Source organism: Oncorhynchus mykiss, chromosome 7, assembly GCF_013265735.2.
Source record: "Oncorhynchus mykiss isolate Arlee chromosome 7, USDA_OmykA_1.1, whole genome shotgun sequence".
NCBI lineage: Eukaryota > Metazoa > Chordata > Actinopteri > Salmoniformes > Salmonidae > Oncorhynchus > Oncorhynchus mykiss.
This window is the reverse complement of record NC_048571.1, coordinates 64885293-64909652: the sequence shown is the minus strand read 5'-3', so window position 1 is coordinate 64909652 and position 24360 is coordinate 64885293. Positions and strand designations below refer to the sequence as shown.

At 41.9% G+C, this 24360-nt stretch overlaps 3 protein-coding genes across 5 annotated transcripts in view; all 3 read left to right on the top strand.

Annotated features, from left to right (window-relative positions):
- Nucleotides 1-690: 690 nt before the first annotated feature.
- Nucleotides 691-7793, top strand: LOC110528249 (adiponectin receptor protein 1). Of its 2 annotated transcripts, XM_021610144.2 has the most exons (9): nt 691-842; nt 1465-1538; nt 1633-1848; nt 2406-2513; nt 2856-3027; nt 4878-5064; nt 5220-5407; nt 5656-5849; nt 6403-7793. In XM_021610144.2, the coding sequence occupies exons 3-9, from the start codon at nt 1705-1707 to the stop codon at nt 6529-6531; spliced, it is 1122 nt and encodes a 373-aa protein (XP_021465819.1). In that variant the 5' UTR covers nt 691-842; nt 1465-1538; nt 1633-1704; the 3' UTR covers nt 6532-7793. The 2 variants fall into 2 exon arrangements, with proteins under 2 accessions (XP_021465819.1, XP_021465820.1); XM_021610145.2 differs by lacking the exon at nt 1465-1538 and having other exon boundaries at nt 697-842; nt 6403-6603.
- Nucleotides 7794-10796: 3003 nt separating this feature from the next.
- LOC110528248 (guanine nucleotide exchange factor MSS4) lies at nt 10797-13085 on the top strand. Its single transcript, XM_021610143.2, has 2 exons — nt 10797-11244; nt 11562-13085. Exons 1-2 carry the CDS (start codon nt 11092-11094, stop codon nt 11808-11810), a joined length of 402 nt encoding a protein of 133 aa, XP_021465818.2. The 5' UTR covers nt 10797-11091; the 3' UTR covers nt 11811-13085.
- Nucleotides 13031-24360, top strand: part of LOC110528247 (lysine-specific demethylase 5B) — a 29275-nt gene continuing 17945 nt past the window's right edge. The window contains exons 1-6 of one of the 2 annotated variants that reach the window (XM_021610141.2): nt 13031-13188; nt 13598-13765; nt 19637-19714; nt 21395-21517; nt 21710-21880; nt 23999-24124. In XM_021610141.2, the coding sequence (XP_021465816.2) occupies nt 13613-13765; nt 19637-19714; nt 21395-21517; nt 21710-21880; nt 23999-24124 (651 nt within the window). In that variant the 5' untranslated portion in view covers nt 13031-13188; nt 13598-13612. Of the gene's footprint in view, nt 13189-13441; nt 13766-19636; nt 19715-21394; nt 21518-21709; nt 21881-23998; nt 24125-24360 lie in introns of those variants that run through there. The other variant, XM_021610142.2, reaches the window with a different exon arrangement.

The following is a 24360-nucleotide window of genomic DNA, read 5'->3' as shown; positions in this document are numbered from 1 at the left end:
TTGTCTCCACTCATATACGGGATCCATAATCCTGTTCTCTTTATGTATTGACTGGACTGTTCCTTAGATATTATCCCTTGTTGTAAAATAAAGTATTGTGGAGGTTAAACATTTGGACATTCAGTTTGCCGGAACAACGTGGCTCTGATTGCTACAGTTGGATGCTGTCACGACAAGGAGTAATCTGTGCTTGGTGCAGACAATGTAGTGTGGTCCAAATGCTGTGACAGGGTGGTAGTTGGAAAAAATGTTATCTAATTCCACAGCCTACTACAGTACAGTACCCCTTTGACAGGGATTATTGAGGATTGGAGTTGCTGATGGTAGTTGGTTTACAGGTAGGAGTATCTCTATCCACAAGTAAAGAGCTGGATGAGAGTATCTTTTTTTTAAATTGAGCCTTTCTTGCGCTGCTAAAATGTGGTTTAGACAGCTCAGTGCTGAAGACAACTTTTCACATACTGTACATCCACTACTGTTAAATTTGGGGGTACATGCAGGCACCATTATGGAGGTAATGTGATTCCACTCAATAATTTATAGGAGAAGCACGTGCATGACCTGGGAATAAAACGGTGTACCACTTAAATCTATGTTGATTTGATGTAATGGCTACATATACAGACAGTATTCTGGTGTTACGTCTAAAACATTTTACATTTGTATTTTAAACCACTAGATGGAGACGCTGTTACGTTTATGAGAACCAGTTGAAACTCTTTGCTTGGCATTGACTTGTCATTTTCGTTAACCGTGCTGCGTTGACTGTTCGTTCGGGGGTTCGGCTTGTTTTTGTGAGAATCGGGAAGGGATCACATTTCCTTTGACGTCTGGAGTATCAGGTAGCTACGTCCGCTGAATGAAAATGCAAAAGTTAACAAGCTACAACAATGAACAATATTGTAGCATTGTATTTGCAACTGTGTCAGTGTGTTTGGTATTTGTTCGATACAGCCAGACGTGACCAGTTTTCTTCGTGTATGCGAAAGCTTACTAGCTAGCCTATCATGCTAGCTAATGGCATTAGTAATGCTAGCATCTGCGGTTAGCGTACGTTACCTTGGGGCTCTAGCTAGCTATAATTTGCTGGTGTACGTCAGGAATCATGTCAGCCAAATCATATTATGGAAGTCGTTGTCTTGCTATTCCAGTTCCATGTTTATTCGGATGCTATTGTATGATTGCTTTGTTCTAAGGTAGCCAACCAGCTGACAGTCTTTCCCAGTTTTGTTTGTTAGCTGCCAGCTAACGTTACCGTTAGCTAACTACATTTTTCGGCCGTCTCGCAAGAGCAATTTTGGTCTTCCTGCCATGTTAGCTGAGTAGCTTATTCGTCATAACTGTTGTCAAATACTCATTTAACGAGTGAATATTTTCACGACATGGTATTATAAGACTTTGTTGATGGTGTAAAAATGTAACGTTATGTCAAAGTAATACTGGAAGCTGCAATTTTTACTTCAGTGCTGAGTGCAAGGACCATCTCTCGGTGGGAAATATAGACCTACTAAAGTCCACATCAGGTCCAATTGTCACAGGTGAAGTTAGTTACAATTTGGAATAAAGTTATTTCAGTGAAAAACTACATTAACTAATGTATTTATTTGTCATTATGATTTATTGACTCTTCAGCGCTGGGCCAACTGCGGACTTGAGTGCCAGGCTTACACACGGGCAGAGGACAGGTCATCAGGCAGTCTCCCTATGTCAGGCCGAAACGGGTCTGCGAGTGATGCAGACTGTCGGATCTCAGAGGACTGCCGGGTCCCGGATGTGGAGCTGATGGAGCTGGGACCCCTGCTGGAGGAGACAGGACGGCAGACAGCGGGGAAAGGCATGATGTCAGAAGTGAGAGTGGGGGAGACAGGTTACGTCCCATATGGCACCCTATTCCCTACACAGTGCTCAAATTTTGATCAGCGCCCTAGTCAAAAGTAGTGCACTATATAGGATGCCATTTGGAATGCCACCTGACTCAACTCCTCGATTACCACAGGTATTAGGTATTTTATAAAGTGGGCGCAGAATCTTCCAAATCAACATTTGGAAGATTCAGGTGTCTAGTGAACCATGGGGTGTATTCAGAGAGATGAAAGTTCAGAACGTTGCAGATCTCCCCATTGGCCTATTCTACATCCAAACAAACTGGTTGTTCTACAAAATGAGTTTCTATCTAAATGTTCTATAGCGTTGCACCCTCATGAATATGCCCCAGTTGAAGACAAAACCAATCTAAGTGGTCATTGGGCAATAGAGCTAAGCTTGGGTGGGGTCGCACCTAAGTAATGGTCAGGGAAATGTAGACCAAACCAACTGGGATTCGTTCCCATGTTTTCACTTTTATCCTGCACTGCAAAAAGGCATATGCTCTACTTGCCTAACTAAATCACCTTCTCTCTCTGCAGGAGGCCTCAGTTCTGCCTGATGAGGATGATGAAGAGGTGGAAGAGGTCCTGACGCTGCCCCTCCAGGCTCACCACGCAATGGAGAAGATGGAGGAGTTTGTGCACAAAGTAGGCATCATTGGGCTGTTCCAGATGGCAGGATCAATAAGTTAGCCAGCTAAGTTTGATAAGCAGCTAAAGTATCTCTTGATTTTCTGATTCATTTAGAAAGCTAAACTTGAATATGAGTTGTTGGTTGTCGAGTCAATTATACCATGCCCATTTCAAGTCTATATTTCTCGAAAAGATGACGTTATTTCAGAATTTCTGGGACAGTTAGCTGGCTAACTCATTGATCCTGCTTTCTGGAACAGCCCCCATGGCTGCTCTGTCTAACTTCATACGCAGAGAGAATAAGAGTGCGGAGATGAACAGGAAATTCATGGTAGACTTAAACCCTTGTGTTTTAAGGTGTGGAAGGGTAGCTGGAGGGTCATCCCATTTCATGTCCTGCCGGAGTGGCTGAAGGACAACGACTACCTCCTGCATGGACACCGTCCCCCCATGCCCTCCTTCCGCGCATGCTTTGGAAGCATCTTCAGGATCCACACAGAAACAGGCAACATCTGGACCCACCTTCTGGGTGAGTGAGTGTGTGAGATATCTGAGGAAACTGAATCCTCACATGTTGAACCTCACACCATTGCCTATGAAGTTACAGTGAAGCACAAGTCCACGTTCCCCACAACTAGGGCACATTCAGTGGGTCCTAAGTTCAGCATGCTGCCATTAAGCAATGTACAGTTGAAGTCGGAGGTTTACATACACCGTAGCCAAGTACATTTAAACTCAGTTTTTCACAATTCCTGACATTTAATCCTCGTAAAAAGTCCCTGTCTTGGGTCAGTTAGGATCACCACTGTATTTTAAGAATGTGAATTGTCAGAATAATAGTAGAAAGAATTATTTATTTCAGCTTTTCTTTCATCACATTCCCAGTGGGTCAGAAGTTTACATGCACTCAATTAGTATTTGGTAGCATTGCCTTTTAAATTGTTTAACTTGGGTCAAACGTTTCGGGTAGTCTTCCACAAACTTCCCACAATAAGTTGAGTGAATTTTGGCCATTCCTCCTGACAGAGCTGGTGTAACTGAGTCAGATTTATTGGCCTCTTTGCTCGCACACGCTTTTTCAGTTCAGCCCACAAATTCTCTATAGGATTGAGGTCAGGGCTTTGTGATGGCCACTCCAATACATTGACTTAGTTGTCCTTAAGCCATTTTGCCACAACTTTGGAAGTATGCTTGGGGTCATTGTCCATTTGGAAGACCCATTTGTGACCAAGCTTTAACTTTCTGACTGTTGTCTTGAGATGTTGCTTCAATATATCCACATAATTTTCCTGTCTTCATGATGCCATCTATTTTGTGAAGTGCACCAGACCCTCCTTTTTGTTTCATCAGACCAGAGAACATTTCTCCAAAAAGTACGATTTTTGTCCCCATGTGCAGTTTCAAACCATTGTCTGGCTTTTTTATGGCGGTTTTGGAGCAGTGGTGTCTTCCTTGCTGAGATGCCTTTCAGGTTATGTCAATATAGGACTCATTTTTACTGTGGATATGGATACTTTTGTACCTGTTTCCTCCAGCATCTTCACAAGGTCCTTTGCTGTTGTTCTGGGATTTATTTGCACTTGCGCACCAAAGTACGTTCATCTCTAGGAGACAGAACGCGTCTCCTTCCTGAGTGGTATGACGGCTGTGTGCTCCCATGGTATTTTTACTTGCGTACTATTGTTTGTACAGATGAACGTGGTACCTGCAGGAGTTTGAAAATTGCTCCCAAGGATGAACCAGACTTGCGGAGGTCTAGAGTTTTTTTTTTTTTTTTTTTTTTTCTGAGGTCTTGGCTGATTTCTTTTGATTTTCCCATGATGTCAAGCAGAGGCACTGAGTTTGAAGGTATGCCTTGAAATACATTCACAGGTACACCTCCAATTGACTCAAATGATGTCAATTAGCCTATCAGAAGCTTCTATTTCTGGAATTTTCCAAGCTGTTTAAAGGCACAGTCAACTTAATGTATGTGAACTTCTGACCCACTGGAATTGTAATAAGTGAAATAATCTGTCTGTAAACAATTGTTGTAAAAATGTGTAGATGTCCTAACCGACTTGCCAAAACTATAGTTTTTTAACAAGAAATTTGTGGAGTGGTTGAAAAATGAGTTTTAATGACTCTGACCTAAGTGTATGTAAAATTCTGACTTCAACTGTATGTATTGTGCAGTTACTTGTCTATACTACATAGCAAAGAAATGTGCCTCTTTTACACAACACATTTCCATTTACAATGCTCCTGATTGTGTCCCCCATTGTGTTTATACAGTGTGCCCCATAGAGACCCCTTCCTATATGCTAATATTCATTTGTCATGATATGCCCTGTATGATTTCTAGTTCACAAATGATGGCCTCACCTCTCCAACCCCCAGGGCTGATCCTGTTTATTGGTCTGGGCACGTACACCATTCTGCGGCCCAATATGTACTTCATGGCTCCGCTGCAGGAGAAAGTGGTGTTTGGGATGTTTTTTCTGGGTGCTGTGCTCTGCCTCAGCTTCTCCTGGCTCTTTCACACCGTCTACTGCCACTCTGAGAAAGTGTCCCGGACCTTCTCCAAGTAAGGCCGCATGCCCCCCTCCCTCTTGCTCATCTTGATTAGCTCTCCTGTATTTCTGAAAAGAAATGTGATGTTTCAGTTCAGGTTTTTATACTTTAAAGTGTCATTTAAATGGATGCTCCTCTTCTAACCTCAGTGTTTTTGTTTTCCCTCAGACTTGACTACTCGGGTATCGCCCTGCTGATCATGGGTTCATTTGTGCCCTGGCTCTACTACTCATTCTACTGTTCCCCACAGCCACGCCTCATCTACCTCACCATTGTCTGTGTGCTGGGCATTGCCGCCATCATAGTGGCCCAGTGGGAACGCTTCTCCACGCCCGCACATCGGCCCACACGAGCAGGTGCTGCACCACATATTAACCAGCCTGTCAGAGAGTGTACTGTGACATGGATACAGAGCAATGACATATATGTAAATGTGTTAATATAACAGCTAAAAACATGAGAAAATCATCAGGAAATACATTTTTCTTCTACATGTGTGTGAATAGCTGGTATAAGTTTGACCATCTTATTGTATCCTATACTATGACTGATCCAGCTGCTCCTGCTTCCACCAACCAACCTTTCCCCTCCATGTCTCTCACAGGAGTGTTCATGGGCCTGGGACTGAGTGGCATCGTCCCCACAGTGCACTTCACTATCGAGGAGGGCTTCGTCAAGGCCACCACTGTGGGACAGATGGGCTGGTTCTACCTGATGGGCGCCATGTACATCACTGGCGCCGGACTGTACGCCGCCAGGATCCCCGAACGCTACTTCCCTGGCAAATGTGACATCTGGGTAAGTGTGTAACAGAGGCAAAAAATGTAACCCTATTCCATTTATACTGCGCTACTTTTGGCCAGGGCCCATAGGGGGACCCAAGAAAGAGTGTGGCTAATTGGGGATCATAAGAAAATACTAAATAGGGCTCTGGTCAAGTGGTGCACTATATAGGATATAGGCTGCCATTTGGGATGTAGACGCAGGCTTGTAGCTAGCTCCTGAACTAACCCCATGTCCTCATTTATATGATTATTATAATGTTATCGTCATTTAATGCGATGTGAGTCACACATGTTCTGCACTGTGGTTATTTCCTATATAGTACGCCACATAGGACTCTGGTTATTCCCTATATAGTACTGAACTGTACTGTAGGAATATGTGGCCCATGTAGTAATCAAACTGCTAGAACTTGTGTTGCAAACACCATGCTCTAACCAGAGGAACCTTTGGACATACATTCCCTATTTAGTGCACTACTTTTGACCAGAGCCATATGGGAATAGTGCACTAAGTAGAGAAAAGGGTGCCATATGGTAAGCAGCCTCTGACCTCCCTCTCTCCTCAGTTCCACTCCCACCAGATCTTCCACGTCCTGGTGGTGGCGGCAGCCTTTATCCACTTCTACGGCGTCTCCAACCTGCAGGAGTTCCGCTACGGCCTGGAGGGAGGGTGCACTGACGACACCCTTCTCTGAGAGGCCCATCTGTGGCCCCCTCAGCCATTTCCTGGTCGTTCCCCGTCCCTATAAAGTGCTGCTGGAACACGCAATGGTCCTCTGTAGCTCCTTTTCTCCGCCCTCCCCCACCCACCCGATTTGCTCATGTCATTTTTGGTTTTCTTGTGGTGTGTTTTTCTGCTTGTGCTACTTTTTCCCCATATAAAGTAGCTTTAGCCAGTGAACTATATAGAGGGGCATCCCAGTGATGCAGCAGCACTTTTTTTTATCAAAAGGGAGCTCTAGGCTCCACTTTAGCTCATGAAGAACAACAGGGGATTTTGACCAGATTGATTACATGTTTCCTTCAAGGATGGGAACCTCTGAGAGGTGTTGCCCTCCAGAGCTTCCCAAATCAAGCTGTAGGAGGCTTATGTGATAGAAAGGGTCCGGGTTGGGGTCAGTTCGTTCCATTAGTCATTTTAAGGAATTAATCGAAATTAAATTCATTTTTTTAAATGTAAAAGTAATAATTTAAAACAGTGGGCAATTCCAACAATTGATTAAGAGTATTTTGTTGATTTAAATTTAGTTGACATACAATCAACTCCAATCGAGGTATGGGTTATGGAACTTAAAGTCAAACAATTGAATGACTTACCTAAATGACACTGCTTGGTACCCTTACCCCTCATGTCCCTTTTCAATTGAACAGGATCTTGTATGATTGATAGCTGGTATGAAGCTAACCGGAAAACGCACAATGGGCAAATCTGTGAATAGGTCAACTCTTTCCCTTCTCAGCTTGAGATTTGTTTAATTTTAAGGCTATATTTCAGAACTCTAAAGGTCAAATTATTGCACCGTAACAATATGTTATTACCATTAAACTTTGTCACTGCATGGGGTCCACCATGTAGTGAGTAGGAAATAGGAATAATATTTTAGTATTCCTGTGCCTTAGGCCAATGGAAATAGTTTTTAAATAGATGGGCCAATATTGCAGTCAAGTGAACTTCATTAGGATCTCCAGATATAATGATAACAAACTTTTTTGTTTTCTTGTCCTTATACCCAATGAAATCACTATTAAACTTTTGACCTCCAATAGTTTTCTCAAACTGCTGTTTATTTAAGATTTTTTTTTTTTTAAAGCTGACTTTCTGTGGCTTTATTACAAAGACTAAACAATCTGTGTATTCTTGACTTTGTGTTGTGTCCTGTGTAGACAAGTTGATGGATCATACATTTCCCTGAAATGTAAACACATAATAAATATTTATTAATGTTAAAATGGGAAACTAACCCAAGTCATGCATTTTCTGTCCCATATAGTGATAACACTTCATCACACTTTACATTTCACACACATGAACATGGTTTGTCGAGCCAAATACAACCTTGCAGTGAAATGCTTACTTACAAGTCCTTAACCAACAATGCAGTTTTAAGAAAAATAAGTGTTCAGTAAAAATAGATATAACAAATAATTAAAAATAACAGTAGCGAGGCTATATACAGGGGTAACGGTACAGAGTCAATGTGTACAGGTAAGTTGACGTAATATGTACATGCAGGTAGAGTTAAAGTGACTATGCATAGATAACAGAGTAGCAGCATTTAAAGGGGGGGCAATGCAAATAGTCTGTAGCCATTTGATTACCTGTTTAGGAGTCTTATGGCTTGGGGGTAGAGGCTGTTTAGAAGCCTCTTGGACCTAGACTTGGTGCTCCGGTACCGCTTGCCGTGCGGTAGCGGAGAGAACAGTTTGACTAAGGTGGCTGGAGTTGTTGACAATTTTTTGGGCCTTCCTCTGACACTGCCTGGTATAGAGGTCCTGGATGGCGGGAAGCTTGGCCCCAGTGGTGTACTGGGCCGTATGCACTACCCTCTGTAGTGCCTTGCGGTCGGAGGCCGAGCAGTTGCCATACCAGGCAGTGATGCAACCAGTATGCTCTCTATGGTGCAGCTGTATAACTTTTTGAGGATCTGAGGACCCATGCCAAATCTTTTCAGTCTCCTGAGGGGGAATAGGCTTTGTCGTGCCCTCTTCATGACTGTCTTGGTATGTTTGGACCATGATAGTTCGTTGGTGATGTGGACACCAAGGAACTTGAAGCTCTCAACCTGCTCCACTACAGCCCCATCGAAAATGTAATGCTCGGTACTCCTTTTCCTGCAGTCCACAATCATCTCCTTTGTCTTGATCATGTCTCTGACCTCCATATAAGGCTGTCTCATCGCTGTCGGTGATCAGGCCTACCACTGTTGTGTCTGTCGTCAGCCAACTTAATGATGGTTTTGGAGTCATGCCTGGACATGCAATCATGAGTGAACAGGGAGTACAGGAGGAGACTGAGCACGCACCCTTGAGGGGCCCCCGTGCTGAGGATCAGCTTGGCGGATGTTGTTACCTACCCTTACCACCTGGGGGGCGGCCCATCAGGAAGTCTAGGATCCTGTTGCAGAGGGAGGTGTTTAGTGCCAGGGTCTTTAGCTTAGTGATGAGCTTTGAGGGTACTATGGTGTTGAATGCTAAGCTATAGTCAATGAATAGCATTCTCACAAAGGTGTTCCTTTTGTCCAGATGGGAAAGGGCAGTGTGGAGTGCAATAGAGACTGCATCATCTGTGGATCTGTAGGGGCTGTATGCAAATTGGAGTGGGTCTAGGGTTTCTGGGATAATGGTTTTGATGTGAGCCATGACGAGCCTTTCAAAGCACTTCATGGCTATAGACGTGAGTGCTACGGGTCGGTAGTCATTTAGGCAGGTTACCTTAGTGTTCTTGGGCACAGGGACTATGGTGGTCTGTTTGAAACGGGTTGGTATTACAGACTCAGTCAGGGACAGGTTGAAAATGTCAGTGAAGACACTTGCCAGTTGGTCAACGCATGCTCGCAGTACACGTCCTGGTAATCCGTCTGGCCTTGTGAATGTTGACCTGTTTAAAGGTCTTATTCACATCGGCTACGGAGAGGGTGATCACACAGTCGTCTGGAACAGCTGATGCTCTCATGCATGCTTCAGTGTTGCTTGCCTCGAAGCGAGCATAGATGTAATTTAGCTCGTCTGGTAGGCTCGTGTCACTGGGCAGCTGGTGGCTGTGGTTCCCTTTGTAGTCTGTAATAGTTTGCAAGCCCTGCCACATCCAACAAGCGTCGGAGCCGGTGTAGTACGATTAATCTTAGTCCTATATTGACGCTTGTCTTGTTTGATGGTTCATCGGAGGGCATAGCGGGATTTCTAATAAGCTTCTGGGTTAGAGTCCCGCTCCTTGAAAGAGGCAGCTCTACTGTATGTTTTACAGTTACCAATGCTACTTCAATGTAGTTAATTCCATATTTGACCATATTTATGCCACATTTTGTCTATAGCCCCAGCTTTACAAATCATATTTTATCTGGGGTGTTGCGTAGCAGTTAATCACTCATTCTATATGTTATGGAATGTAATTGTTACTTTCATGCAGGGGGCTATTCATCTGGGCTAGTTATGTAGCTAGCTGCGAGCATGGTCACAAAAAGTTGGAACATTCTCTTTACCCAATGCAAACACCTTGGGAGTTCTAAAATTATACCTGAAGGTACCAGAGATGGGGAGACTGGCTGTTTGCAATGTCTTCCACTGATTATAAATACAGTATCTTAGAACTTGCAGTGAGGTACAGTCTATGTATGATAACTCAAAAATCGGGTTCAATTGCATGTCAATGCAGGTAGATTAGCGGTTATGTAACTGAAAGGTTACTGGTTCGAATCCCTGAGCCGGCATGGTGGAAAAATCTGCCTGTCCTTGAGCAAAGCAGTAAACCCCCAACAACAACTGCCCCATGTCGATTAAGGCAGCACCTCTGATTCAGAGAGGTTAGGTTAAATGCGGAAGATATTTCGGTTGAATGCATTCAGTTGTGAAACTGACTCGTATCCCCTTTCCCTTCTATGGTGCCCTTTCACTATTAATAATGTGTGCGGTATCAGTCACATGATGGCACCTTCTATATTGTTGACCTTACTCTGACGAATTGGTAAACTGGGTGGATATGGTTATCACTCAGATTAATCCGATTTTATCACAAGTGTATGTCTATTTTGATTTTATCCAAAGGTAAAAATGGTTTGGTTTTAAACATATGCGATATAGTAGACTAACTATTTCCCAAAAATATAGATGAAATTACATTATTTGTTTAATTGTAGATAAAGAACAACCTAGCAGCAGTTATTTTAAAATCAAACCAATCAATCATCATATATGATGAAGGAACGATATAATTGAGCGATGTGGACTCTGAACGGAAGTTTCAGCGGGTGCACACTCCAGCAACGCTTGTTCGGTCGTTTTTTTTTGGACAAAATGTTGATATGGCCGTGTGCTTTTACTAGTTACATTACTTGCACTAGCCGCTTGGTAATAGTTTAGGTATACTCTTTCTGATCAGCTTATACAGCAGAGGTGAATTGACGCCTCAAAATTCACATTAATTTAGCTAGCTTGGTTACATTAGTTGAAAGAAATATATAGAGCAGTGGTTTGACTATAGCTAACCACCTTAGCATTCGCTTTATAAGTGTAGTATAGTCACATAAATTGCGTTCAACATGGACAACCAAGAACAGTGCTCTCCCTCTGAAGGATGCGTCGACCGGTCTACGCTGGTGTCGGGGGTTGGAAAGAATATCAAGTCAGTTTTGTGCCAACGTTGTGGATCGAAGGTCCTCTGCCCAGGGATGGCGGTGTTTACGGAGAAGGAGGTAAGGTTTACCTTAGACAGTAGTAACCCCTAAAGACAAATGACCCTTTAAATTACGAGTTATATTATTCACAATTTACCTATTTTTTTCTATCCGAATGGACATTCATCAGTTGTTTTATTTCAAGTCAGTGCACTGTCTAACCACCACCTAAACTACAGCTCAAAATTATATTTTGCATACAATGTGCAATTTGCTATGCCATGATGTGACTAAACAATGTCAGGGAGTGGAAAATCACTTCTGTATATCTATTCATATTTGTGGCCATTGTCATGATGAATCTGGCCTTCTATTTCCTCCCCAATATCCACCAGCTGTTCCTGCCCTCAATGGGCAAGAAGACCACTATCACCCAATCAGAGGGATCCGTGGATGGGGACACACTGACTACCCACTGGTTAGTCGACGACATGTACACTTTTGAGAATGTGGGCTTCACAAAGGATGTGGGGAGAATCAAGTACCTCATTTGTGCAGACTGTGAGATTGGACCCATAGGCTGGCACTGCCTGGATGACAAAAAGAGCTTCTATGTTGCATTGGAAAGAGTCAATCATGCCTAGTGTGGCCCATTGTAAGAACCTTGGGAAACTAAAGAGGGTGTACACATTTGGAACTGAAGGACAAGACAGACCAACACGAACGTCAGCCGTGCGCAGTAGATTACTTGTTGGGTGTCGACGGACAGTGCCTATTCAACATGTAGAGAAGTCAACAGAAAATGGCGGAAAATGTTCTGTGGTCAGAGGCGATAGGACGGTCACCCACTGCGCATGGGCAACATGCATTGGTCTCTCTTGTCCTTTAATTCTTTCTGGCCTTCACTTTCCCTCTGGCTGGTGCTGGATGACTCCTTAGTTCTTCAAAGCCAAGTGTTCTTCAATTCCTTTGTTTATTACTGATCAACAATGGTATTGATGTGGTTCTCTGAACAAATGTCTTATCAGTCTATAAAACTGTTAATCAATCTAATACTGTAACTAACCCATATTCAGGTGTTATGCTTTGGTCTGAGGTTAACCCCACAGCCTTTGGAATTGTATTACCTGTATAGGCCTACTTGATATTACTTTCTACTTTTGAAATATTATCAGACTATCTCTGATTCTACAAATGTGGCCCATTTGTACTTCTACTGTTTGAATGATTAGTGTGCTTATCAGCATAGCACACCCTTCACATTCTGAATAATGGGAGTGGTTGTATTTGTTGAGTGTGCTGTATGCATTTGTTGCTGATACACTTCAAGTGACAGTGTCATGTCTGTTGATATGCCACATTGGCTTTGACTGCTGCTCTACCGCTATGTTGGCCCTCAGCTATTGCCATCTAACTCCAGAGGACCCCATTAGATCTCCACAGTCCATGCTCATCATGGACTCATCATTTTGATTCTCTTTCAAACGGTTATTAACTCTGTAAAATAAAATGTATCCCTGTGATTTTTGACCTGTTAGTAAATTCTCCATTCTAGTTCTAGAATGGAGTTCACCCTCATTGACTTGACTGCATGGGAAATTGAAAGTCAATTTCAAGACCCCTTTTAGCTGATGGAATACTTTATCTAATTTACACACATTCTCTATTGGCTATGGCTTGTCATTTTTACATATCACTTGTAAAGTCGGTGGCCCCTCTCTGTGCACCCTCCCTCACTCCAGAATCCAAGGAACTACACCCAATCATCGAGCCCATCGAGTCCATTTAAAAAAAACAAGTCCCGGTCACCACGAGGCTTTAGTATGAATGCGCTCATCTGTTTCACTTCCACTAGAATGCATAACTCAAATGTAGCCTATACTTTTGAGTACTGTAGGATGAATAAATAAGAATCTATATATTGTTTGGTACATTTATTCGTTTTATTTTAAACTGTACAGGCCTAGAGGACAATTATTTTCACTTCAATATTTATCTTCGACCAATTGTGAATTTCAAACGATAGGTTGTGTACACCATATTTTGATTTCATGGGTGTTTGTTTTGTTTACTGACCGTTTGTTATTTACAGTAATCAATTTAGTTTCGTTGCTAGTGCATGTTTTTAGACAAGCCCCAATCCCCGAAAAAATGGCATGCCATGAATTTACCTTCCATGTGTAGTTATTTATTCAAACAAATATGTTATGTTTTGTAGCTAGTATGCCATTGTCGTGTGTGTGAGGGTATCTACTTTCTGAAGCGGAAGCAGCCTAGGTGCTGTCCCCCGACCAGATAATGCGAGTGCGACTTCAATGAGTGTGTGGTGATGTTCTTAATTGACGGAGTTAAAGGGAGCAGTTCTTCAAAGGGGACAGCTTTCATTGAACTTTAATTAAAATACTTTGAATCGTAACTCTCCACTATTTAGAACGAAGATGCGACGATGACCCAATCTCGGCCAAACGAGTTCATTGCTCCACCGGAGTGTCCTGTTTTTGAGCCCACTTGGGAGGAATTTGCCGACCCATTTGCGTATATCAACAAAATACGACCTATTGCAGAGAAAACTGGCATCTGCAAGGTCCGACCGCCGAAGGTGAGTGTCTTTAATTAGGGTAAAATTTCAAACTCCGAGTGAAAACATTTTCTAACTGTTGATGACATTTGTGGTCGTTTAGTTATCTTTTTAGACATATTTTCAACATGGCGGATTGCGGCTTGAATTGAATTGCCAGCTTCTATGCGAGCGTAGGTTGTGTGTGCCTCTGTGTAGGTGTGCAAGTACACGCCCAGTGATCTCTGTGCAGACAGACTCGCGACAAAGTTATAAAGTATCGCTTATGTTCCATAGAACGTTCAACCCAAGTACAATGCATCTTTAGAGGCTTTTGGTTAAATTGATGGGTGACAAGGTTGGTTACCTTTTCTCTTCCCGGGAGTTGTTCATTGTAAAATGATACGGAAATAAGACAATTCACCAAGTCACTTTAATGCCTTCCAGCTTATCAATTCAATTTTAGAATGTGAAATTGTAAAATATGTGTAATATCAGACCATATTGCATTTTATATTCACTTGTATTGACAACACAATGTTTTGATGCTGGATTTCCGTGTGACAGCTACGTGCACAATGACGATCTCTTTATGGAGTGTGATTCGTTGGAAAGGAAAACCGATTAGTTGGTGAGGAAACTGCATTGTTGACTACAGTGCTGTAATTTTCATACATGGGTTTACTTGTTTCTTGAACATGGGGGAGAAAGGTTCCTGGTTCTGTATTGGTTTGAACTACTTGTGACATTTCAAGCTTTCAACCCATTGCTTATTTGACCACATTAGGTAATGGTGAGCACCGAGCGCCCTTAAATCTCAAGGGTATTAGGGACAGCTTATTGTGCTGACTGAAATGTTGTTGCCTCTTGCCTACACAACCTAGATTATTTGATCATAACTGAGAGTGGGGCTGATTTTAGAGGCCTGTATGTTGTAGGCCTGCTGAGAAGACTCTTCTAGCTTGTTAATGTCCTCCATGTTTTCTTTGTGGTTTGGTGTCGACTGGATTGTGTACCAAGTGGATTTTCATTGGAGTGTAGTAACATTTATATTAAAGAATATTACAATTTTGTTAAGGATAATGTATAATTAATCTGTGAAAATATGTACCGCTTTTCCAATGGTAACCAAATGGTTTACTTGAAGGGCTGGCCTCTGAACATTGGTTATCAAAACAAATGCCTCAAAGTAGCCTAGGTATTAAAGAGTCAGTGCAGTCAAAGTGCATTTTCATGTTTTTTTTTTTACATACAATTCCACACTGAGATTGGAATAATGTTGTGAAAATGATAATGCCCATTTGTGAAAGAGCTGTTTGAAAATACAGCCTAAAATTTCAGCCAATTTGGTGGGATGAAGTTTTGACCTGCCTGGTGGAAAATGTGTTAAATCCAATACAGACATTTTTGTTTCAATATCAAATAATTTCTGGGTAACAATTAAGCAAATTACTGTGTGTTCAATTAAAATGGTCAAACATGAACATTGCTTCTTAGTAAAGAACTGTATATCAATCAAGAATATTGCTTGGACTGTCTTAGCTGTTATTGGCAGAGAGATTTGCAACTCTTTATTGGTCTACCAACTAATGTACCACCTGGTGATGTCACCAGTCAGGTCAAAACTCCATCCCACCAAAACAGGCTGAAATGTCATGCGGTCTTCTCAAACAGCTCTTACACTTAAAGGGCATTATCATTATTTTCACATTATCATTATTTTTGTTTCTTTTTGACCATTTTTTAATTAAAAACAATCATGGTAAGCTACCTAATTGTCACCCTGAAATTATTTGATATTGAGAAAGTTTGCATTTGACCTTTTTTGAAGATACACTATGTAGAAATCACTCTGCCATTTCCTGGGTGCTAAAATTAGAATAGTTTGCCTAATTTGTTTGAAACACAACAAGCATAGTGTAAGGAATCATTGTACCATCTAAACCACTGTGAAATATATTTTCCATAACCATAAATATTGTATTTTCAGATGTTTTGAAGCTTATACAAAACCGAAAGTAAAAGACTCGAACTCAAGACCCGGAAGCATAGAAATACTGCACATAGAACAGATCTACTGCATTATAGACTTGCTTTCAATGAGAGACAGATATATAACTCATTATTCTATTTGAATTTGGTCGGTCGCCCAAAAAAGTTACATATACAGGGGTTGGTTGTTAAGCGACAAATGACGTATGCGCAACCATGGGGCATAACAGAACAGGTTGGCTTAGATTGGATACAAAATATAGCTTACATGTTGTCAACAATGTATATTGAAAACAGAAATGCATTTGCACAATGACCACTTGTTGTCAAATACATCGTTACAGTTAGCACATTTTTGCCATATTAGCATTGCCATGAAATCAGTCCAAAGGCTTCAAAACAACAAGCTGAATTGAGACATTTACAATTGGCTATCTTGCGCAGCAATTGTGTAATCTGAAATGTTGTGTTCATACAACACTGGATTAACATAAAAATATGCACTCCAGATCACTCTGGAGCTGTGCCTACTGTAGGTAGTCTAATGATGGCTGAATTTGGCTAGCTGTTCAGAGGATGGAAGTTGTTTGTGCAGAATGGGAGTGGTTATGCAATGGGCCTGTCTGTTGTCGTTGCTCAAATACTCTACAAAGGGGCTGGTGGAAATACAGCCATAGCTGTTGTTTCATAAGCCATGCTCCCATCTGGGCCGTGCACTGCAGACGAAGAGTGCAGAGTCAAAGGGTAATCTATGGAGGTCAAATTTATGGTGGTCTTATCAATTCCCCGGCCACAGGGATCCATATTTTTTTCCCCCCAGCATTTTTTGATAACTGCACTTTGACTGACTCGTCCACATTCCCAGCTGGATCACTTCTCAGTCTGAGGTGTCAGTTAGGTCTTTTTCTTTAGGTATTTGGGTTTTAGGATGGACTCTTCCACTTTTGATCAAAAAGGGTTTTGCCCTATTTGTCACTTGGGATGAATTTGCCAAATTGCTGTGAGATAGGCTACACAAGCACTAGCCTCTATTTAAAATTATACTTTTCTGTGTTCCTGAGTTATTATGCACATTCAAACAGGAATGCTGGCACTCCGATGCCATGCAAGGTCACAGAGACAGTGTAGTCTCCAAAGATAAGGAGGCTGTAGTGACCTTAATGTTCTATCTGCACCACAGTTTTTCCTGATGATTCCAGTCAAACAGTCTCTCTCTTTCTACATTGTAGAATAAGAGTGAAGACATCAAAACTATGAAATAACACACGGAATCATGTAGTAACCAAAAACGTGTTAAACAAATCAAAATATGCATTTCTTCAAATAGCCAACCTTTGCCTTAATAGCTTTGCACACTCTTGGCATTCTCTCAACTAGCTTCACCTGGAATGCTTTTCCAACAGTCTTGAAGGAGTTCCCACATGCAGAGCACTTGTTGGCTGCTTTTCCTTCACTCTGCGGCCCGACTCATGCCAGATCATCTCAATTTGGTTGAGGTCGGAAAATTATGGCGGCAAGGTCATCTGATGCCGCACTCCAGCACTCTTCTTGGTAAAATAACCCTTACACAGCCTGGAGGTGGGTTTTGGGTCATTGTCCTGTTGGAAAACTGATTGTCCCACTAAGCGCAAACGAGATGGGATGGTGTATCGCTGCAGAATGCTGTGGTAGCCATGCTGGTTAAGTGTTCCTTGAATTCAAAATAAATCCAACAGTGTCACCAGCAAAGCACCCCCACACCATAACACCACCTCCATGTTTTACGGTGGGAAATGCACGTGCCGATCATCCGTTTATCCACACTGCGTCTCACAAAGGCACAGCGTTTGGACTACAGACGAAAGGACAAATTTCCACCGTTTTATTGTCCATTGCTCGTTTCTTGGCCCAAGCAAGTTTCTTCTTCCTATTGGTGTCCTTTAGTAGTGGTTTCTTTGCAGCAATTCAACCTTTGAAGGCATGATTCATGCAGTCTCCTCTGAACAGTTGATGTGTCTGTTACTTGAGCACTATGAAGCATTTATTTAGGCTGAAATTTGAGGCTGGTAACTAATAAACTTATCCTCTGCAGCAGAGGTGACTCTGGGTTTTCCTGTCCTGTGGAGTTCCTCGTGAGAGCCAGTTTCATCATAGCGCTTAATGGTTTTTGTGATTTGTATAGCCATGGCCAAAAGTATTGAGTGACACATATTGTGTCTTTAGAAATGTGTCAATGTTACTATGAAATACTGAAGTATAATTACAAGCATTTCATAAGTGTCAGTCTTTTATTGACAATTACATGAAGTTGATGCAAATAGTCAATATTTGCAGTGTTGACCCTTATTTTTCAAGACCCCTGCAATCTCAATTAACTTCTGGGCCACATCCTGATTGATGGCAGCCCATTCTTGCATAATCAATGCTTGGAGTTTGTCAGAATTTGTGGGTTTGCTGCTTTAGGATGCTTTACTGTTGGCATGACACAGGACTGATGGTAGCGCTCACCTTGTCTTCTCCGGGAAAAGCTATTTTAGGCATGCCCCAAACAATCGGAAAGGGGATTCATCAGAGAAAATGACTTTTCCCCAGTCCTCAGCAGTCCAATCCCTGTACCTTTTGCAGAATATCAGTCTGTCCCTGATGTTTTTCCTGGAGAGAAGTGGTGGTGGTGCCCCGATCCCGCAGCTGAATCAGCTTTAGGAGACAGTCCTGGCGCTTGCTGGACTTTCTTGGGCGCCCTGAAGCCGCCTTCACAACAATTGAACCGCTCTCCTTGAAGTTCTTGATGATCCGATAAATGGTTGATTTAGGTGCCATCTTACTGGCAGCAATATCCTTTTCTAAAGCCCTTTTTCGTGCAAAGCAATGATGACGGCACGTGTTTCCTTGCAGGTAACCATGGTTGACAGAGGAAGAACAATGATTCCAAGCACCACCCTCCTTTTGAAGCTTCCAGTCTGTTATTCAAACTCAATCCGCATAACAGAGTGATCTCTAGCCTTGACCTCGTCAACATTCCCACCTGTGTTAACGAGGGAATCACTGACATGTCAGCTGGTTCTTTTGTGGCAGGGCTGAAATGCAGTGGAAATGTTTTTGGGGGATTCAGTTCATTTGCATGGCTAAGAGGGACTTTGCATTTAATTGCAATTCATCTGATCACTCTTCATAACATTCTGGAGTATATGGAAATTGCCATCATACAAACTGAGGCAGCAGACTTTGAAAATTTATTTTTTGTGTGTTTCTCAACTTTTGGCCACGACTGTACTTGATGAAACTTTCAAAGTTCTTAATTTCCCAATTAATTGGCTCAAAAGCATTAAGAAGGAAAGAAATTCCACAAACTAACTTTTAAGAAGGCACACCTGTTATTAATTGAAATGCATTCCAGGTGACTACCTCATGAAGATGGTTGAGAGAATGCCAGGAGTGTGCAAAGCTGTCATCAAGGCAAAGGGTGTCTATTTGAAGATTCTCAAATATATAAAATGATTTGTTTAACAATTATTTTTGTTTACTACATGATTCTGTGTTTTTTTCATAGTTTTGATTGTCTTCACAATTTTTTTTTTTTCAATGTAGAAAATAGTAAAAAAGAACATCCTTGAATCAGTAGGCGTTCTAAGACTTTTGCTCTATTTTACTCAGGTTTGATTGGCATTTAGCGAAGTGTTTATTAGGAAGAGTGTAACAGAGGAGATCTCAAATATGGATTTAGACTAAAGATGAACAGCCTACATTTATGTATGGAACATGGCCTGCCATGTCACAATGTTTCTAAACGGTGCAGTATAGATGACTTAAATAAACATGTATTCAAATACAGCATAGACTGGGGCTCAACTGATAATGATTCTTCAAAATGGAGGATGAGCTATGAAAAATGTGAGTGACTCCTCAGTCAGTTTGACAAGATGGTGTTGTTTACTCCTGCAGGAATGGCAGCCACCGTTTGCGTGTGATGTGGACAGACTGCACTTCACTCCCCGGATCCAGAGACTTAATGAATTGGAGGTATGTTTATTTTACTAAACTGGTTTATCCATACAGTACTGCTTTTTAATAGTAGTATATCTAGTTACCGTTATTATGAGATTGAATATGTACGTAAGCAAGTTTTTAGTTTGAATATGTGGATTACTTTTTTCAAAATGAAAGTTATTTTGGGGGTTTTGGCCTTTCTTGTACATCGTCTCAATCCACATTATTATCCTACTCTTTTAAGTGGTAAAGAAATAAAAGAAAATGGACAAATAAACACATTTAGTCAGATTAAGCCTAAATAATTAGCTAAGGTGACTCAGAAGGCTACATTGATACATTTGTTTGTAGAACAGTGGCTTCAACAGGCTTATAACACCCAGCAGCAGGGTGTCTTTTGAAGCCAGAGTGCTCCCTGGCCCCTGAAGTGTGCCTTGTAGAGAAAGTTGATGACCTCAAATCAAAGGTCACTGGTACCTAGACCTTCTTTAACCCCTCCTTTTGATACAAGTTTGGGTGGTATCCATATTGCCATAACTTCATACTGTGCCTGTGCTATACCGGTGCTGCATGCTATTACTGTTTGTTGTTAAACCCCGCCCCAAGAAATGCTAACCTACTAAGGAATTCCCATACTGAATTCTAATGCTCACAGGCAAACATAAATTGCAAGGACAGACAACCCGGCTCATAAAGTGAAGTATCTCAAAAGGCTACTCAGTTTAAGCATACACAAAACAAATATTAGTCAGCAGGGATCTTAATCCAGGAGGGGATTGTCTCTGCTTTTACCAAGATTCAAGAAGCTTGTGAACATTAGTAGTGAATTTCATGCAAGTGTATCTTCATCACCTCACTAGAGTTGCACTGCAGGAGTGACTCACCTCACCCCTTATACACTGATTTTTACAAGGCCATATTGGGTAAAATGCCATTTTCTCTTTTTTAATCAGGTCGGTAAATAAATATCAATTACGGTCCCATTCTCATTTGCTTCGAACAGTACCAAAAATTAGAATTAGTTTTAGTTACTCAGCTCCGTGGTCCTGGAATTTTTAAATTTGATGATCTAGTTTCGTTGGTGGAGTTGAAACACTTGATCGACATATTTATCATGGAGTGTAATTGTCTTTAGGTCAGCTGTTTTTTAGTCAAGACTTTTGTGTTTTTTAACGTAATATGTAATTGTTGTACTGTGTGTTTTATAGTTTTGTTTAATCCTGTGTTAGTCTGAAGTTGTTTTGTCTGAAACGTTGTTCCCCCTGCTGCTATTGGACCAGGTTTCTCTTGGACAAGAGATGTTATCTCTCTGAGAGAAACTGTATAAATAAAGGTTAAATAAAAAAATCCAAGTGGGCTCAATCAGCTGTTTTGGGGGAACTACCAGTAAATGTAATAATGAAAAGTAGCATGTGGAATGAACAGCACAATCTGCTTTATCCTTTAACCTAGTGCACAACTTGACTACGGGTATTTATTTAAAAGTACAAATATCGAAATCTAGTAAACTAGCATTCGTATCAACGGTATTTAAAATCATACCGTGGGTATTTAAAAAAATACCCCGCTATATCGCCTAACCTTAATGTCCTGTCATCTGCACTTAAGTAGCACAGCATGGGATGAATTATTGTAGAAACAATGGCTTTTAGTTTTTTTCTTTTATGTTGGTGATGTGTAAAATGTACCATGTCTTGTGTTGATGTTGAGTAGGCTCAAACCAGAGTCAAGCTCAACTTCCTGGATCAAATCGCAAAGTTCTGGGAGCTACAAGGGTGCACCCTGAAAATCCCTCATGTGGAAAGAAAGAATCTGGACCTGTACCAACTCAACAAGGTATGTAGCTACAACTTCTGGCACACCCTGGATGCAGGAAACTGGCCAGCTTTTCTTGGATATGAATCAGGGGGCGTTTGTATTGTACACTTATACTCATGGGAGCTCTATATGCTTCTTATTGTGCTATGTTTACACATTTGTATACACTCTCACAGTAAAGGTCATTGATTGGCATCCTTTCTTTCCCAGTTGGTGAATGATGATGGGGGATTTGACGCGGTTTGCAGAGAGAGACGCTGGTCTAAGATAGCCCTAAAGATGGGCTTTGCTCCAGGCAAGGCCATAGGCTCTCATCTGCGCTCTCACTATGAGAGGATCCTCTACCCCTACAACCTGTTCCAGACGGGAGCCAACCTTCTGGTGAGTTAGATGGGTCGCTCTCTCTCAGCAGATGGCACTCTGCTCTGGGCTGTTTACTAATGTGCTCTTATTTTGAGTTGAGGACTAACATGCTGAACACACCGGTCATGTCGCGTGTGCTTCAAAATAAATGTACACGTTATTCAATCGTTGCACCCACTTTGCTCACACGTGGTAACGAGCGTCTGTGTTGCCAGGCGCAAAAATAGATGATTCAATTTGTGATGCAGAACACGCTGCAGGTCCTGTCTCTCCCATCTTCTCATTGGTTTTTAGGAACATATATCCACGTGGGTGATTGAAAGATGAACTGAGGTCAGTTGTGGTAATGCACCTTATTATGAAAGTTAGTTGCCAATCACCATATAAAGTCCAAAGAAAAATAAGAAGCCTGGAAGGAGGAGAGATGTCTAGAAACGATGCGGTTGACTGTTTTATGTGTGGATTAATTGTCAGAGTAGAGGATCTTGTACATTTCAGGTCAAATAACTCAATGTTTATATCCCATGACAAATTAGCCAGCAACTGCAAGCTAGCTAAATTGCCATAAATGTTTAATGCTTTTTGACCTGTCCCCAAATGAATATAATTGGTTCAGAGTTTGTTTTGATATTTCAACCTGCGTGTCATGGTCTTGTTTGTTGTGGGGGGACAATGGCACATGCGGACGTCTGGTTTGGGCATGGTGTAGGAGGTTGTGCTGCGTCAAAGGTGTAGACATTGTCCATAGCGAAATGGCAGGTGTGTTTGTGTGTGTGTGTGTGTGTGTGTATGTATGAATGTGTATATGTATGTATGTGTGTGTGTGTGTGTGTGTGTGTGTTTTAGCTGTTGAGAGAATTTATTTTCCATTAAATATCTGCTCCAAGATGGAAGCAGGGTCAACTTTATAAATGGGTCAACTGAACAAATATTTGGCAGTTATTATTTCCTGCATTAAGTGACTCGTCACTCCCTGCCGTGTCTGTATGTAGAGCATCACACTAAATTAAGCTAATACCAGACAATCTCATTATTAACTGTCCTACTACTGCAGAGAAGGCACGTCAGAAGTGAACTGGCACTCACATGGCCTCTTTTCCACACTACTCTGTAAGTTTGATATTTGGCCAGCGATTATGTATTCAGTAGGTCTTAACTGCAGTAGATCTGCTTTGTTCCTTGGTATAACGAGGAGTTGAAGGAGCCTGGGTTTTGCACACAAATTGAGTTATATGCCAGATGAAGCCTGGGACTTTTAAAAAGCATGATTTGAATCCTGACAACAAACTGGCATCAAGCCAACCATTTTTTTAGCAAGCTCTCCTCCCGATTGGGTTATTTTTGTAGAACTTAGTACCGTTTTCCTCTTTCCGTGTTTATTTTATTGAAGGCCTCAGTTGTCTCTTGCAGCTTCTCTGATTGTACCTTGGGGCCCTGGTTGGGCTTTGTGGTTAGCAGCAGCTCATCCTCTCTCCGCAGTGCTGCATGCCTCTCTCTCAGCTTGCTGGTGTTGACCTCCCCTGATCCCCTCCCCTTTCACCCTCCTCCCTCTCGCCCCGCCCTCCCTGTGTAGAGGCCTAGCTGTCTCTGGCCTGGCTGCTGCCCTTGCACTGTCCTCCTGATACACCAGAGACAGCAGAGCGTCAGTGTTCCCAACCCCCACCTCACCTCAGTGTTGCTGCCTGTCTTCCTCTTTGTCATGTGAGTGGTGTCAACAGAAAGACCAGAGACCCATGTGTTGATCTTGCAAGACAAAAACATGTATCAACAGTTGAAGTTTGAATTAGAAGGTTGAATTTATTATCAAGCCATGGTATTCAACAACTATTTCAATTATTTTGTTCAAAGGCAACAATGAAAGATTGGAAATCAAACCCCCAAAGGAACTGTTAGACAACTAAGCACCTAAACAACCACATGGCCCTGCCTCTGTTTATAGATGCCTAGTTTGTTCTTGGCAAATGGAATTTGTCACAGCATAATAGTAGGAGTGACAAGGAGCAAGCAAGCACTTTCTTTTGTCATTCAACAGAATGATTGTCATTTGCCTCATTATTTTCAAACAACATGTTTGATATCTGTGAAAATGTGTTAGAGTTCTACATGCCCACTCACTCCCCCATGTCTCCCCTACAGAAGCCTACCCTGACCAATGACACCAAGGATACGGACTACATCCCCCATGACTTGCCCCAGCGCCAGTCTGTCCAGCCCCTGGAGACTTGCAGCATCGCTCGCAGAGCCAAGCGCATGAGAGCTGAGGTGAACCTCTTCCAGGGTCCCCATAAGTAAACGTTCTACCTCTGTCAGTGGCTCTGGTTCCCCATAAGTCACAATTCTAACCCACAATAGTTCCCGGGAACCTAATAAGACATCTTTATCCAGGTTATTGTGTGACAAGTCCAGTAGCACAATTTACCAATGCAGACAAGCGGCGGTTCGCAGCTTTGAGTGTGTTTCTGGATATTGACCAAAAGAGCCTGTGTGTGTGCAGTGGT